The following is a 16854-nucleotide window of genomic DNA, read 5'->3' as shown; positions in this document are numbered from 1 at the left end:
TATCTCAGGATAATGCAGCCAAATAAGTTATTTTTAGAGCTATTATATAGTTATGATAATACAAATAATAAATAACTTCAGCAGTTTAATTGGATACAGAACAAAGTAAGACTGCTACATTCACAGTCTACCTTTTCATAACAGCAATTATCTTGAATAATTATTAGAGAAATATCTGTATACACTATGCAAGTGGAGCAGGTACAGTGTGAAACATAATTTTATTTCCATTTCATGTGAGTTTCTCAGAAACATTTTCTGAATTGCCCTGCTAAATTAACAACTGCAGGGTTTCCATTCCACAGAGATTGCATTTATATTCAAAAAAAGGTATTATTTCTTATATGTTCTAGTTTTAGACAGAAAGGTATTTACATATCCTGTTTTGGCATATTATACGTTCTAAAATAATTTAGTGAGCAGGTAGTGGGACAAATGGTAGGATTTCAAATATAGATTTGTCTATAAGAAAGATATGAAACAATCTACTTGTCTGCATGCATCCAAAAAAGTCCATCCTATAGCTTCTTCTATAATAAACATTTTCACTCAAAATAAACTCTCACTTGTACATTATCAACATTATCTGCTAATTCCATCAGCAGATCTTTAAAGAGAATAAAAAACATTCATGTAAAATGTTCTAAATAAAGCAAAATATCTTTTTTTCTTTCTCCTATATTCAGTGCATGGCAAGGCACGTACTAGCAGGTGACAAGATCAAATCATTTGCTTATATTCATCTAAATCTCTTAGCTGCTCTCTATTTTACGCACCAGTTCCCTTGGATGGAATGTTTCTTCCTGTCGAAAAATCAGAAGGCCGACGGTCCCTCCCATCTTGGTGCTTCGCAGCAAGGACACAACTTCTTCTTGAGTTTTGCCTGTTAAATCAACTCCATTTACCTGTGACAATGGAAAAAAGTAGAAATTCATACCAAAAAGTCAGGTGAATCATATTGGATAGCATTAAACAAACTTCACTGAAGCAATCTGCTGATTGCCAGTACAGCTTCCACTTAATAGAACTAAAGATGCATTGCTCATATGCCAACACAAATACAAGCAAGACAGTTATATTTCCCTCCTTTTTAGCAACAACAGTATACTCCAGTATACACTAAAGCCAACTAATTTCACCTACCAGTATTTTTTACAAGAATTTCTGTATAAAAGTCCTTTGGCAAATCAATGTATGCTCTTAAACTGGTCCTGTTTCCACGTCTTAGTCTTATATGTGTATTACAAATATATCATGCACCACAAATTGTGTCAAAAGTAGAAAATATTTTTTTACCCCAAATAACTTTGGGGTAGTTACTCTTTGTTCTCTTTGTTTTGTCTTTTTTCAGCAGCCCAATCCCTGGGCCTCCACATATCACTTATCAGGACAGAAAGGTATAGATATACACAGGTAAATTTCCACTATATGAGCTAAATTGATCCAGTGAGAAGCTAATGAAAGATAGAGTATTCTCAAGCCTACCTATTCAGAAACATTCTGGAAATGCAAGGCAAACCAACAAATAGTGTTAAGCAAGGGAGCATGATGATCAGAAGTCAGCAAACCATCTTTTTTCTTCCCCTCATACGACATCACAGCTTACACAGTTGAGATGCCATAATTGTCATCTTAAATGCTTCTCAGCCCCCTTCTACCCAAGTCATCTGGGTTACCTTGAATTACAGTAATTACAGGGGACTATCCTCCAGCAACAATTCAGGCTGACTTTGCCAATTTTGCAGTAAAGTGAAGTTAAGGCACTGAGAGGCAGTTACAGTCTCAGCTGCACCTCCAGTGTTGTTTGGCTTAGGGATGGTAATGAAGAGCTGTTGGTGGTAACATCTTGTATCACTCCAGCTAGATTTGCAGGAAGATTGCTGCTGTACTTGTACCTAAGAGAAATTTCATTCCCTTGAGGACATCTTCCCTTCAGAAGCGAAGTGGCCTTGATTCTCTGTAGTACTACACTCCTCTTATATTGACCCGCCCAGTTTATTCACTAAGCTTTCCAGGGTATTGCTTTCCATACTTGCCAATATCTTCAAAATTTCTGGTCTGTCACTCCATGCTTATTTAATGCTAATTATTAGGTAACAATCACTTTGCTTCAACCTATTCCTGAACAGCAACGGAAAACTATGAAACTCTATTCACATATGAACAGGTAAACTCATAGTTTTCATAGTATGTCTGGGTCCAGCTCTGTTATGTACTGAAAATGCCCAATCCCTGATGTGTTACTAAATAAAAAAATAAAAAAATCCAACAAAAAAAACCAAAAAGAAAACCAAAGCTGAAAAAAAAACACACCAAAGCCAAAATAAGGAAAAATAGAAGGGAGAAACTTTTTCCTAAACCATAAACTACTACAAGACTTTGGAAGTGAACTAGTACATGGGCTCATGCCAAAACACAGACAAACACCATGTAATACTTCATCACCTCAATTAATCGGTCTCCAGCTTTTAATCTCCCATCTTGAATAGCTGCACCTCTCGGAAGGATGTTTTTCACATAAATTGGAGCAGAGCCACCAATCGGGACATCTCTTGAAGTAATGCTAAAGCCCAAGCCTTCTGTACCTGCATAAAGAATGTAGAATATTACTCATTAAATGCACATTTATATTACATATTATTTTTATCCAGCAGAATGTATGTATACCTCACTGATACAATCCATGAAAATACATATATAAAATGTAAGAATTACTGCACGTAAAAAAAAGAGGAAAAAAAGGCATATATAGGAATGCTATAGCTGAAGCACTGAGACTTGGCACAGGTGGCTCAGCAGGCCCTCCTTGCAACTTGCTGTTCTGACGATTTTCAAGCCACTGCCATATTTCCAACTTTCTATTTCAGATGAGCTGAGTGACAAGGAATCAGAACAAAGCATATCTGATATCCTATCACTGTCTTCCCCATTGTCAATCCTCAGCTCATCAACGATCCTTTCTTTCTGTTTTGCAATCCTTTCAGCAATGTCAGTTGGCCAACACTGATGGCCATGGGGCTTTGCTGGCTCATTTATGGACACTGTGGACACCTACGGGCAGGTGACAGTCAGAACCAGAGATCAATGGTCTAATTTCTCCTGCTTCAAGGGACCTCAGGCAGTTTTCTGTCAACAGCTCCTCTGCCTGGGGCTTCACCCTGGCTCTCACTGTGTTCCACCCCCCATTCTGCCACACAGAGAGCAGAGCCAGGCTGCCTCTTCTGAGGTACTGCTGTGCATCCAGGTGACCCGCTATGCTTGGCTAAGACTGACTGAGGCAAAACAGAAACATTTAAGATGACCTGGAGAAATACAGATAAGGGGCCAGAGAAATTATGCCCACAACTCATTACTGAAGTGTAACTTAGGACCCTACCAACTCTGGGATGCACAAGCTGAGAGGACAATCAAGCCTTTCTTACTATGCAGAAAGCTCATTTGTGATCCTCTTTTTAATGCGATCTGTCCAGTGCTATCAACAACCTTTGAAACTCAACACTGAACACCCATCCCCCCAGCACTGCACATTAGGTGTATTGTGTAGGACACAATCTAGCATGAAACCAGACAGACTTTCAGTGGACAACATCCCTGACAGTGTCAGCATCTAGAAGTTCAACATGAAACATCTCATGTAGACATCATATGTCAACATATGTCTGCAGTTCAAATTCACTAGCTAGGCATATGCGTGTCCAGCCTACACTTAATCTGATCTATTACAGCAACTCGCAGTTAGGACTCAGCAATATCAGATAAGGTCCCTAAAAGTTGCACAACATACCCCTTTGCATAAAATCACAGGGACAGACAGAAGCCGGGCTTTTATGGAACAATCCTCAGCTATGGCCCTGGGAAGCTGAGAACAACCTATGCAAAAAATACACAACTACAGAATCATTTGAAGATTGTATTGGGTTTGCATGATGAGGTTTTGGTAGCATCTGTGAGAAGCTGTGAGAAGCTTCCCCCACATCTGATAGAGCCAATGCCAGCTGGACCTGCCACTGATCAAGGCCAAGCCCATCAGTGATGGTGGTAGTGCTTATGGGATAGCGTATTTAAGAAAGTGGGGAAATAACTGCAGTGAAACAGTAGCCGGAGAGAGGAGTGAGAATGCGTGAAACAGCAGCTCTGCAGACCCCAAGGTCAGTGAAGGAAGAGGGGAAGGATGTGCTCCAGGCACCAGAGCAGAGATTCCCCTGCAGCTCATGGTGCAGTTCATGGTGAGGCAGCTGTGCCCCTGCAGCCCATGAAGATCCATGGTAGAAAAGAGATATCCACCTGTGGCTCATGGAGGACCTCACACTGGAGCTGGGGGATACTGAAAGGAGGCTGTGACCCTGTGGGAAGCCCACACAGGAGAAGGCTTCTGGCAGGACCTATGGCCCCATGGAGAGAGGAGCCTGCACTGGAGCAGGTTTGGTGGCAGGAGCTGTGACCCTATGGGGGACACAAACTGGAGCAGTCTGTTCCTGAAGGACTGCACCCATGGAAGGGACCCCAGCCTGGAGCAGGAGAAGGGTGTGAGGAGTCCTCCCCTGGGGAGGAAACAGGGGCAGAGACAACGTGTGATAAACTGACTGAAATCCCCATTCCCCATCACCCTATGCTGCTGGGGAGGGGGAGTAGGAAGTAGAGAATTTGGGAGAAAAGATGAGCCCAGGAAGGGAGGGGTGGGGGAAAGGTGTTTTAAGGTTTGGTTTTAATTCTCATTTCCCTAGTCTGATTTGATTGGTAAAAAATTAAATCGATTTTCCCAAGTTGAGTCTATTCATGACAGGAACTGCTGAGTGATCCCTCCCTGTCATTATTTTGACCCATGAGCTTTTCATTATATTTTCTCTCCCCTGTCTAACTGTGGAGGGGAGTGACAGAGTAGCTTTGGTGGGCACCTGATGTCCAGCCAGGGTCAACCCACTACAAGGTTAAAGCCTGAATTAGTTTCTGTCTTACTGTTCTCCATGTTCATTCTAAGTCTACTTTTTTACTGAGCAGATTAAAATTCACATGTGAAAAGGAAGCAGGTGTCCACTACAGTCATCAGTAGTCTGCATAGAAATTTCCAAAATCTGCACAACTACCTTTGGTCAAAATTTAGTACAATATATTTTAGTATCAAGATGGTAATCATATTAAGAAGTAAATTGATACAGGTAACAGGGCTTGGGATGACATAACCTTTCAAAATCTGCATTTTAAACATATGTAAATCCTCACATACATACAGCATGTGCATGCAGCTCGTATTGCTCAGGAAATTTGGATCAAATCCTCCAGGCTAACTGTTGTGAGACAACCTCCCTTCCTTCTGCAGCATTCAAGACAGCTGAAAAGCACATTTGAATTTGAAAGTCTTCATCCATTTTCAGGTTGATATAAATTTTATCAGTGCTATTGCACAGAGATGAAAAAAAATATTAGATCCCATAACATCCATATTTTACTTTAGAGAGCTCACAATTTTAACGATGCTTCAAATGTTCATAGAGCTTTTTAGCTCCTTGCAAAATGTAAAGATAATCCATGTAAGTTGCTTTTTTAAGTCACATCTCAGCTTTTTATGGAATTTATCTTTTTCTTCTTTTTAGAATTTGTGTTGAATACTGCTTTTGGGGTACAGGTTTTGTCTGCTAAAATTTCTAAAGCGGTATCATAACACAACTGCACACCCAGGACAGTATTTCATTATTAATAAGCTTAATCCCCATAGCCCGATTATGGCATCATTACAGATTTCTGGTTCACACACTTCACTTTAAACCCCCACAGAAAAAATCAGAAGTTGAAATGTTCACATTACAAACGCACACAGGATATAAATTTGGGCTGTGGCATTTTCTGCTGTCAAATCTCCAGAAAGCCTTTACCAAAGCCAGCAGAATGCCACAAATCCACACTGAGCTCAGATATTAGCAGAAGAAAATTCTAATTACTTGTTTCTGTGGAAAGCAGGGGCCTCAACTCTTCTGTTTTGCTATGCTTTTCTGTACAGCTTTGCATGAGGCAGCTTTCACGTGTCACATTCTTTTTGCCTTTTTTCTGCTTCAATTTACTATTCATGCACTTTAGCTGCCCTTAGCTGTATAACACAGCTTCATAAACTCCTGGGCTTATCATATATAAATTAGAAGTTCACAATACTGGGAAATAAATAGATACATTCAGCCGAGGCGAAAAATAAGCACGACTTCTGTGGCTAGATTGATTTTAGTTTTTTTCTTTTTATACACTTAACTGATTTAAGTTATCTTTATGCATTTCAGTTCTCTTGTTGACAGAAATTAATATGAGAACTTAGTATCTCCCTGCTGCTAAAATGTTTTCATTTCTTAGGGTGTAAAACTCCGTTATAATAATGAGAGAACTGTGCAAACACACTGCAGGCTCCTCTGATACCTCTGATTTATACTAGCGATATGGGAGAAACTGGACACACGTACAGGCTGAACCAGAACATGAGTAGAAAACAGAAGGAATGTCCATCTTTCTGAAAAAACAAGGGTCACTCTACTCAAATCTAGAAGCTTTACTTTGCAAGGTCTAGATTATTTAAGCTATGTTCAACTTCTCTTTTAGAGATTTTTAAAAAGAGAGAGGGTAGAAAACATCTTCCTCCTGCTATAGCTGTCACCTCTGACAATGATCAGCTAACACTGATTGACAATAACATTTTTAAGTTACCCACTAATTTGTGTAGTTCAAATTCTTAGGCTTCTTTGATAAATCAGTAGCTCTCTCGACAAGTTAGAGCTCCCCTTTTTTCTTGACTGTGATGCTGAACACGCCTTCTAAATTCACATTACCCTCAAGAGCTCAGCTGAGCTGAAGACAAAGTAGTTTTAAGTGAATTAAAAAAGCAGTTATGATAGTAAAAGAACTATATTGTACAAACAGAAGAGGGACATATTTGAGGTTTTAGTTGCTGTTTTAGATGAAAAATGTTCTAGTAGCATTAAGGCAGGGGAGATGACAGACATACTTTCATGTAACTTAGCATATATTCAAAATTAACATCATCATCCTATTTGGGATCAGGCTGATCACAAACTGACAGGATGTTAAAAAATTTATTAAATCTTACTCGAGGTGGCTGGACTTTCTGCTATCTCCCAGTGAAGAAGTATTATATTTCTCACTAATGCTAGGATTATCACTTGACTGTGAAAAAAGTGTCTCTGGCATAAAGTTTCTCTCTTTCTAAGGCTTGTCTGCACAAAAAATTGTGTACTCCTCATCCAGCACCAGGTACAGGTCCGAATTCTCAGCAGCAAAATGCACTGCTGGGTAGAAACACTGTCAGAACACAAGAGAAAAATCTAGCATAACCTCTGCACTACTTCCAGTGCTTTCATGTCTCTCTCAAAGTGACATCAGTTCAGAAACCCAATAAGGAATATTTGAAGGACTTACACTGTCAACCTTTTAGGACCTATACTGTCAACTTACTAGGATACATCTTGTACAGTTATCTTCCCTTTCAGGATTGCAAGCAGAGCTAGAAGTAAGTCATGCTTTTCTCTCTCCTCTAAATTAAGAAAATGCAGATGAGTTCTCAGGTACTTCAGTACAGAGCTCCTTAAATTAAATAATAGTAATAATAATCATCATCATCATCATCATCACCATCATCATCTCACTTCTAAAACAATAGGAAATGTTGATAAGCAGACAACTGGGCAACAGATTTGTTAGTACTTATGCAAGAAAAGCAGAGAACATTTCAGAACAATCTAAATATGGAAAATCCATGTGGGTGAACAGTCCTTCAAGGGAATAAAGGATTGTGCAGATAAAGGACAAGCGCAGATTACTTATGAAAGACAAAGAACACGCTCTGCCTTTCCTAAGTGACACATTTTTATGTAGTTTAGTGATTGGGAACATTTTTTTTTTCTTCTCCAAGCAAAGCTCAGACCTCTCAGAAAGATCTTTGATCAACCCAATAGAAACATTATTCCCTTTTTGCTACAGCCTACTAATAAAGTGATCAGAAGTGTTTCTAAAAAATGGGAAGATGAAACCTGATGCAGTTTACTTTTCTTCAGAGGCTAATAATACCCAAAATTATTTGCTTCCCCTTTTGAATCTCATTTCTCAAGGTCACTTCAATAATTTAGGAATGCTTCATTTCAAAAGTGACAAAAAGCCCTAGTGCATCTGAACAGGAATTCTAAAATCAGTCTAAGAGAAGAGAACACATCACTTCAAAACAAATTTTAAATAAAATTCAAAATGTCAATTTGAAGTCTGGCTCAAGAAATTGTATGGGAAAACAAGCAAATACGATGAAAAATGCATGTAAATCTGTACACTTTAGATACATGATACAGACAAGTTCAGGGTCCTATCTTGTACGCTCAGCTACATAAACACAAGTAAAACAAGTAATCATCCACAGATGTGCTTTAATCCATAGCAAATATTATGCAATTTTAAATTAGTGTACTTTCAGACTTTCCACTGCACATTATTTGTGTTTCTAATGACTTCTTGCAGGAAGGAACTTAGATACCGCAGGGCTAACTATCGCTGTGCCATAACCCTGAATGCCCAGTCACGTGGTGGGACTTGCAGCATTTAAGCTTAGCTCTGTATATAAGATGGAGCATTATTAAACCATCAAGCCAAATGGGAATCCAACAAGAAATTCTGAAGAGCAACAAGTCTCTTAATCCTCCTCACATCTACAATTTAACTATTTTTCTCTGCTGCATTGCACAAGGGTGTCTCCCTCCTCTCAGGACTCACCATCTCCTAGAACACAGGTCCTATTTCATTTCTGTGATGCACTTGTTGATTCCTACAGCTTTCATGCTGTACGGTATCCTGCAGCTGTGTCACTCATTTCTTTCTCTTTAAGCTATGCTATTTTGCAGAAGACAAAACTCTTTGGGCCATAAAGGAGGAGATGATCGCAACTCCCATGGCTGGTAGTTAAGCTGCTCTCTGAAAGCAGGGAGATGTGGACTGAAGTCCTCACACACTGAATACTTCAGACAAAAAACAGCATTATATTTTGTGGAACTAGGACCAACTTAAAAAACAAGAGCTCGGTTTTGACCTTTTACCTCAAGAATTATATATTTAATTTAGCCAAATAAATATGTAGTTATCGATAGAAAAGATCCGATGCAACAAACATTATACTTAAGGGCTAACAAATAAAACAAAGCTAGTTTTAAGACTGAGTACTTCAGGCTGGTCTTAGTACAGCAATACTTATTATATACAGATATACTTAGTTTCATATATACGGTTATAAACAGTATATATGAAACCTGAGTAATACAGTGTGCAATTAAAAAGCAGTCTTTTCAATGCTTTAGCAAGTATCAGGCTAAACACTGTGAGTTACTCAGTGCTCAAAGACTAAGCTTTAAAATCATTTGTTGTATAATTGGTTATTTATTATTTAATAAGTGCTAGATTAAATTTCTCTCTATTGCATTGGCTCGAACTCTTGCAGTCAAATTAAAAGAACACTCTGGAATTGTCCTGGTGTATATGAGGTCAAAATTTGTTCTAACACTCTGTGTGTTATATCAGTGGTCTTATTTTCTCTATATATTAGCTGTAAAGAACTATTTTTATTTATTTATACTTAGTGTGTATCAGCTTACACCAAAACACATGCAAACACAGTCTCACTGTCATGTCTTGCACTATCTTAATTTGTCTGAGCTATTAAGCCAGACTGTTATACAGCCTTAATGGCATTAGAATATCAGCAATAACCCCTACATCTATATGCTAAAAGTTCAGGCCCTAACCTTTAAGGAAAGATAAACAGATATCCATTTTCATTTAGAAAAGCCAACAAACATTCTGCATTGACTGAAACATATGACTGACCTTCTCGTCTGACTTTATTAAACAGCTAAATCCTACGAAAGATCAGGTTATTTTAAAATGCCAAAACAGCAATAAAAATTAAGAAATCATAATTACAGAAGCACATTTTGTAGGGTTATCTTACCATGTCATTTTGCATAATAAAGCTCATGCAATATACAGAAACATGGCTGTAATAGAGAAGGTCTGTCTGTATTGATAAAAAGTCAATTCTTATATAGTACATCAGTAACCAGAATGCACAGGTTAAATCCAAAGTGAATTTCAAGATGAAGCTTTACATGCTGGTATGCCTTAATGCACCCTACAAGGAGTTTTTAATCTAATGATGGTAAATGTTGAAATAACTGCTGTCTGTTAGCTACAAAGTAAGCACGTTTGTTAAATATCTATAAAGCCTATCTTATTACAACATCCTTCATTAGAAATAATCAAAGACAATCAACATCCCTTTTGCACTCATATTTATAACAACTACTTGGGAGTATCCTTAAGTGTTTCACTTCTTTTGTTTCTCCACATGTATGTTTCAGAGTTGTCAAATGACAGCCAGACTGGGAGGACATGTCTCATTCTACTATGGATATTAACAAATGAAAGACATCAATGATAAAAAGGTATTATTCCTTATGTACAATTTAAAAAAAAACCTAAAAATTACCATGCACAAAATACAGTATACTAAAGAGTTTCTGTCTGTCTATAAGCTGAGCTAGATGCCTTTTCTTTATAAGTAGTATCTTCATGTAAGAAAATTGTTAGGCACAAACATTCCCTCTAAACTTTTGAAATATATTCTAGATATGTATTTCAAAGCTTTTACTAGCGCAACAGCCATCAAGCTCCTCTGGTGTGAACTAGATGTTAAAGTATCGTATAGATCACTTTCCATCAACAGCTAGCAATCATCTCCTTCATTCCATAACTATCTAATATATTGCTACCAACAAGGCTAAATTACATTACAGAAATGGGGAGAGTATTTATGAAACACCATTCAGTGCAAGATGTCCAAAACATAACCTCATATCACAGGCAAAGCATGCATAACACATGAAATTGCATTCTCGCATCTTGTGAGCAGTTACAATGCCACATTTGTTTAGCTCAAAAATACTTTGTTCTGATATTCTGTATTTATTTCTTGGTGCTTTTAAAATATATAAAATGCATATTTCCATTCCTGGTTAAGAATCCTTTTATGTAATGCCCGAGTGGTATTTCTACAGGCTTCTGCAGACACAAAAATTAGGTAAAAATCACTGTAGTGACTGAGAGCGTATTTGTAAGCACAGTGATTCCTTACTCAGCCAGTAACTTTTTCCAAGCAGGCTGATCTGAGCTGATGGCCTAAAGAATTTCTTGAAGGAGCATCAACAACAGAAGCAAACTGTCAACTCAACCTTATGTCATCCAAGTTTGTAGAGCTCAAAATTCAGCAACCAGAAAGAAGCAATCTGGTGGCTCACGTGAAGTTCATGGAAAGGAACGCATAATGATAATGTGACAAGTAGCCTTGTACCTCTGAAACTGTGAAATCTCTACCATTCAAGGCACTATTTTCAATACCTTTTGATAAAAAGATTAATTAATAACAATTATTAACACTAAGAACATACAATATTGTAAGGGGAATGTATTTGAGTTCATAAATAATACTGTCAAATGGGTAAACTTTTTGCTGTGTAATGTAAAACCTAATCTTGCTGCCAGAGGTCAAATTATATCTAACATTAAACGTGTTCATTTTAATACCGGAAAGCTTACAGCATGTGTAATCCTTTTAGAAAATCATTTCTCAAGAGCTAAGAAATACTTACATCTTAAAGGCTTTTTGTTATACTTGAAATTATCTTAAAAGCATCTACATCATAACTACAAAAAAAAACAAATTTCTCTCTTAGGACATTTAACACATCATAAAAATTCCACAGCTGTACCAATGCATCTACATATGCACATATAACACAGATATTGAGATAGGCACTCACTACTTCCTCCTCTGTCCTTAAATAGTCTCTCACCCCCATACAAATTACACTAGCATAAAGGCCAAAATAGGAAATATCACATTACATCTCAACCATTTAAACAAAGACTTTCACATCCCTGTGGAATAAAGAAAAGCTTTAGCTGGAAATTATAAAGTCCAATTTATCAAGTGGATCCAACACACTCTTTAAATCTAATGGCAAAACCACAGTTACTCAATTTGAAAAGTCATGATAATTGTAAAGTACAGAATATGGGCCATTTTAGCTTATTTATTTATATTAAGTAGTTCACCACTCCGTGGGTCTTGGCCAACAGAATTTGCAGCACTTACAGCGCTCCTCTGATACTTGAGAAACAATCTTAAGGCACTTTTCAAAACAGCCTTTTGCGAACACACCACACACACCGAATGCACGGCTGGACTCCTGGACATGCTATCAGGGACAGCTCAACCCGTGGCTACAAAATCAACTCATCATATTCCCCATGCTACTGCAAGCTGTCCTGCCCAATACAATAGCACTGGACACGTGAACATAAACTACGCACACATACCTCATGCTCTATGAGGAGCACACCAGTGCCTTACCTTTTCTCAGCTGTATACTGAGCCTCTTCCCTATCTTTTTGGTGTTATACCCACTGTTTGCAGTGGAGGTGAGAACTTTCTGAGGTGATGGTACCAGGCCAGAGGGTGGTTTCCCTGATGAATTCACACTATGAGGTAGCTGCGAGTAGGAGTCTGTCTGATCGGACTGGTTGCCCGCTCGAGACATTCTTTGTAATGTGTGAAGTCCAGAATTGTTAATACTTTTGCTGTCAGCATACTGGGCATCAGGGCTGAACCGGCTAGAGTAATATGTGTTCTTCTCGCTTTGGGACAACTGTTCATACTGCTCTTTATTTGCCGCAGGGACCACATGGAACCAAATGAATGGCGTACGCATGGCTTGGCGAAACATATGCTGTGCTCTAGGTTTCAAAATGAACAGAAAATTGGCAAATTAGGACTGCAGACTACAAGACATTATAAGCATAATTACTAATGTTAATTAAGCAACATGAGCTGACAGATACATTGCACTCAAGCATAAAGCATTAATCTGTTCCCTAGTCTACTTGGTATGCTTTTGGCTAAGTTTTATTGCCATAGGGCAACACAATGGTTAAATATGCTTAACAACTAACACACCAAATACTGGATTTGGAAAAGCAAAAATTTTAACCACAGTCTTCAAATGCAGACAGTTCTGTGGCAGGACTGCAGTGTCCTTTTGGTTTGAAACTTGGCAATTGTGGTAATTGTAATAACAGTAGTCACAGTGACAACAGAATTATTAAAATGAAAATTACCCTTTATACAAAGACTATATATTTCCATCATTTTCTGAGCATATATGCAGTCTTGCAAGAAGTCTTGTTTACACTTTTAGTAGTTTTTCAGAATAAAATATAAAGGAATAGGAAAAAAGCTTAATCCTGCACAGACATTGGGCTCTAGGTCACGATCCAAAGTACAAGAAGTTAACAATTCTCTTCATGAACTTTACAAACTGTGATACAGAACCATAGAACAAGCAGAGACAAACAACTTTCAAGCCTAGGGTACAGGGTCATGTTCCAATCAGGTTACTGTCAAAGAAATAATACGCACACCTCAAACACGTGTTGAGTAAAAGACAATCAGAATACATTATATTCCTCTGGCCCTTAACATGTTAGGGTTTTCTGAACAATATTTTAATCTTTGAAAACCCTAATTTTCTGCATACCTCTTTTCTACTTCCTCTTTCAATTATCTGTGTGTGAACTACAACCTGATTTCACTTTTAAAAATCTCTCTGATTCACCACTGTGAGATTATACCAAGATCAGGCATCCACGGAGCAAATATTTATGATCTCTCAAAACTCTTCTAGGAAGTTTCTGCTAACAGTAACTTTCATTCTCAGGCACACAATACCACAGGTGTTTTTAAAATGTTAAAAATAAAATTTCCATGGTGTCCAGTTATGTTGAACATGATGCAGTGCAAGCATAAGAGCAAAAGTCATCTGGGAATTTCAGGATAAACAGTTTACCAATACAAGAAGAAAAAAAATTGGTAATGTGCAAAAAAAATCAAATAAAAAGTGCTTATACTCTAATGACAATAATTATCCTGGTTTCTTCATAGTTGGCTCATTAAAAGCCCCTAATGTCCTTTAGCATAACTCTTCTTTATCAAAAGGCAAGCTTAGTCAATATTCTCTTACTTTCCTCAAATTACTGCAAGGTGCAGTGTTAAAAGATTAAATAATGCAATGTAATGTGTGGCAGGTAGACTTACTGTTCAAATCTCCTATTCCGAAGGTCTCCATCGTTAATCCTGACAATACAATCATTCTCACGAAAAAGGTTTTCTTGCTCAGCTTTTCCACCCTTCTCCAATCGCTTTACAAGCAGCCCCAGGGTTCTGGAACATTAAGATTATGAATTATTACTGTTTGAAAAATTTGCAGCAGAGAAAATCCTACTGAAATAATATTTTATCACAGTAACATCTAAATTTGAAACCATCTTTACCTTGAAGTAGGATACCATCATTTCAAATAATTTAAGCATTACCTGAATTATTATCCTTTCTAAATGAAACAAAAGGCCTAGGTGAATCAAGCACGTAATTTAAAAGAAAGAATGAACAGACAGTATGACGATCACATATCCATTCTTGCCAAAGGCCTAGATTTCTGAGCAGTAAAAGCTCCAAGAAGTTGCACACACCTGAAAGCCAGCATATTTTCTGCTAGTTAACTGAAGTTGAACAGGTTTTACTTAAAGTTTGGGTTTCCAAATTAGCAGAAAATACCACAGCTAGCTACTGCTTCTGTGCACATAGAAGGTGAGGTCATCTCACATAATAAGCAGCCTATAAGGAAGGGATGGAGAAATGATTCAGGAACTTCATGCAAACCAAATGCTTTTAGTTTTAAACCTGTTTTTGTTTTTTTTTTTTCACTAAAGAGCAAAGAGGAAATTAAAATGTAAATACCATTTTTAATTCAGCATATTATCTTAAATTGTTTCAGTAATAACTGAAGACAAGTACCATTTGATAGCTTCTGTGCAATGAATTGGTCACCATCTTAAGGACTTTGTTGAGAGAAAAGGTAAACGTATATTCAACCTGAGTTTATCAAATGGATCCTGAAGAGTGGATTTCTGAGGTACTGGTAGGATAGAATGTTTCTATACCTGAATTCTAGGTTTGAAGAAGGACTCAGTCTTCTGAATTATTCTTGCATCTACACTGAGCTTTTTTTTGTTTTTTCCAAGAAGATCAGCTTTACATTGAAAACCCACAGGATGTATCAGTGGGTCAGGTTCACATCATCCAAGTCAACAGCATTACTTTTACAGGTGTCATTTTAAGGCACAGCATGAAAAATACTTAGTTGTATGGCAGGATATGCAAGACCACGCATGTCTTTTAGCACAAAACTGTCAATGATTATAGCACTTCAGGTTCACACGTACCTCAAAGTAAATGAGTGGTCAATGATGCTTGAAAGGACTCTTCATATGCTCAAAAGTTATCTATGCACTTCAGCACTTCATCAACAGAGTCAGAAAAACAAAACTAACTTATTTCTTCCACTTTAAATTCTTCATTTACCAATATATCATCAACATATGCAAATAAGACATTTATTTTACAGAACAGTCATATGCTTTCTCCTACAAGGCAGATAAAGGAGTAACAGAAACAATCCTAGTAGTATGTCCACACCTAGAGACATTAAGATATGATGTTTACATACATGTAAACAGACCGTGAGGAGAAAAACAACATAAAGCATTTTGACAAATCATCAAATGAAGCTTGATTAACATATTAACATTTAAGTGATACTATTCTGTTTCTAACTGATATGGAGTATTTTGCAAACACTTAACATACTGCACCTTTGACCTCACCAGGGGTCCCACTGAAGGCAAACATTTTCCACCTTCATTTGGTTCCTAATGGACCGCTTGGTTGCAGTCACTGTTGTTAACTGTGCCTGCGCTTGACTTTAACTCAGCTGCTGCAATAAGCAATATGTCTCTTTGCAGTAACACTGGTGAGCACAAGGACCAGAAAAAATTCATAAATCTAATGTATCACTTCTCTAGATTACACGCATTTCAGAAAATACCAGTGTGTATCTAGTCCTATCTCTCCCCATTCCAAGCTGATATGCTTTTGGTTTGGAAAGCTCAACCTTTTGTAGATTCCTTCCAACAAACCAACATTTCCCACTGAAAAGGAAAATAATATAAGCAAAACTAATTTCCCAAAATTTCCCCAAACAAAACCAGTTCTTCCATGTTTGTTTTGTTGCTGTTGTTGTTGTTGTTTGGTTTTGTTTTCGATTTTTCTGATCACCAAAGTAGTAGATATTTTAGGTGGTTTTCTGCTTGCATTTCCCACAATCATCTAATCATTTGCATGACAAAAATTTTAAATGTCCCCAACAGTCACACGCTAACCTAATTGACCATGTTGTGCTCCATTTCTCGTACTAAGATTTGCTGATAATTATGAAAGTATGTTGTCACAGGAAACAAAAGAAAACAATTTTAAAAAATATTGCTTCAATCTCGTTTTCCCTCTGTTCACTAAAATAACAATCTCTGATTTTTAAAGCTGATAATTATAAAAAATAAAACTTTACAGATTACTAGTTGCAGAAAGCACTAAAATAAATTATGAATGTTAACGATGAAAAGGAAAAAATACTTCTATGGCTTCACAACATATTTTTATTAGAATTATAGTTGTCATACATATAAAACTGATGGTTAGAAAACAAGTTTATGAGTTTTTCACTTGTGAGTTATTGAATTTCTCTGAGGCGACAATGTCTTTGAGCCCCAAAGTGAAGTTCCTGAAGAGGATTATCTCAAATGGGGAAAGGATAAATAAGCAAGAAAATATGAACTTGGGAATGCTACATTTGAAAGAAGACAACCACAATATTT

At 37.3% G+C, this 16854-nt stretch overlaps 1 protein-coding gene across 15 annotated transcripts in view; it reads right to left on the bottom strand.

The window, feature by feature from the left end:
* PARD3 (par-3 family cell polarity regulator) overlaps positions 1-16854 on the bottom strand; it is a 455098-nt gene that overhangs the window by 198632 nt on the left and 239612 nt on the right. For all 15 annotated transcript variants that reach the window (XM_062621555.1, XM_062621561.1, XM_062621556.1 and 12 more), the window contains 4 exons: positions 14180-14305; positions 12440-12822; positions 2446-2585; positions 777-905 (listed from right to left, as the gene is read on the bottom strand). In XM_062621555.1, the coding sequence (XP_062477539.1) occupies positions 777-905; positions 2446-2585; positions 12440-12822; positions 14180-14305 (778 nt within the window). The remainder of the gene's footprint in view (positions 1-776; positions 906-2445; positions 2586-12439; positions 12823-14179; positions 14306-16854) is intronic.

The sequence above is a fragment of the Pezoporus occidentalis genome, unplaced genomic scaffold (genome assembly GCF_034315485.1).
Source record: "Pezoporus occidentalis ecotype Australia unplaced genomic scaffold, CSIRO_AGI_Poc_V1 ctg23, whole genome shotgun sequence".
NCBI classification, from domain to species: domain Eukaryota; kingdom Metazoa; phylum Chordata; class Aves; order Psittaciformes; family Psittacidae; genus Pezoporus; species Pezoporus occidentalis.
This window is presented reverse-complemented; position numbering and strand designations above follow the sequence as displayed.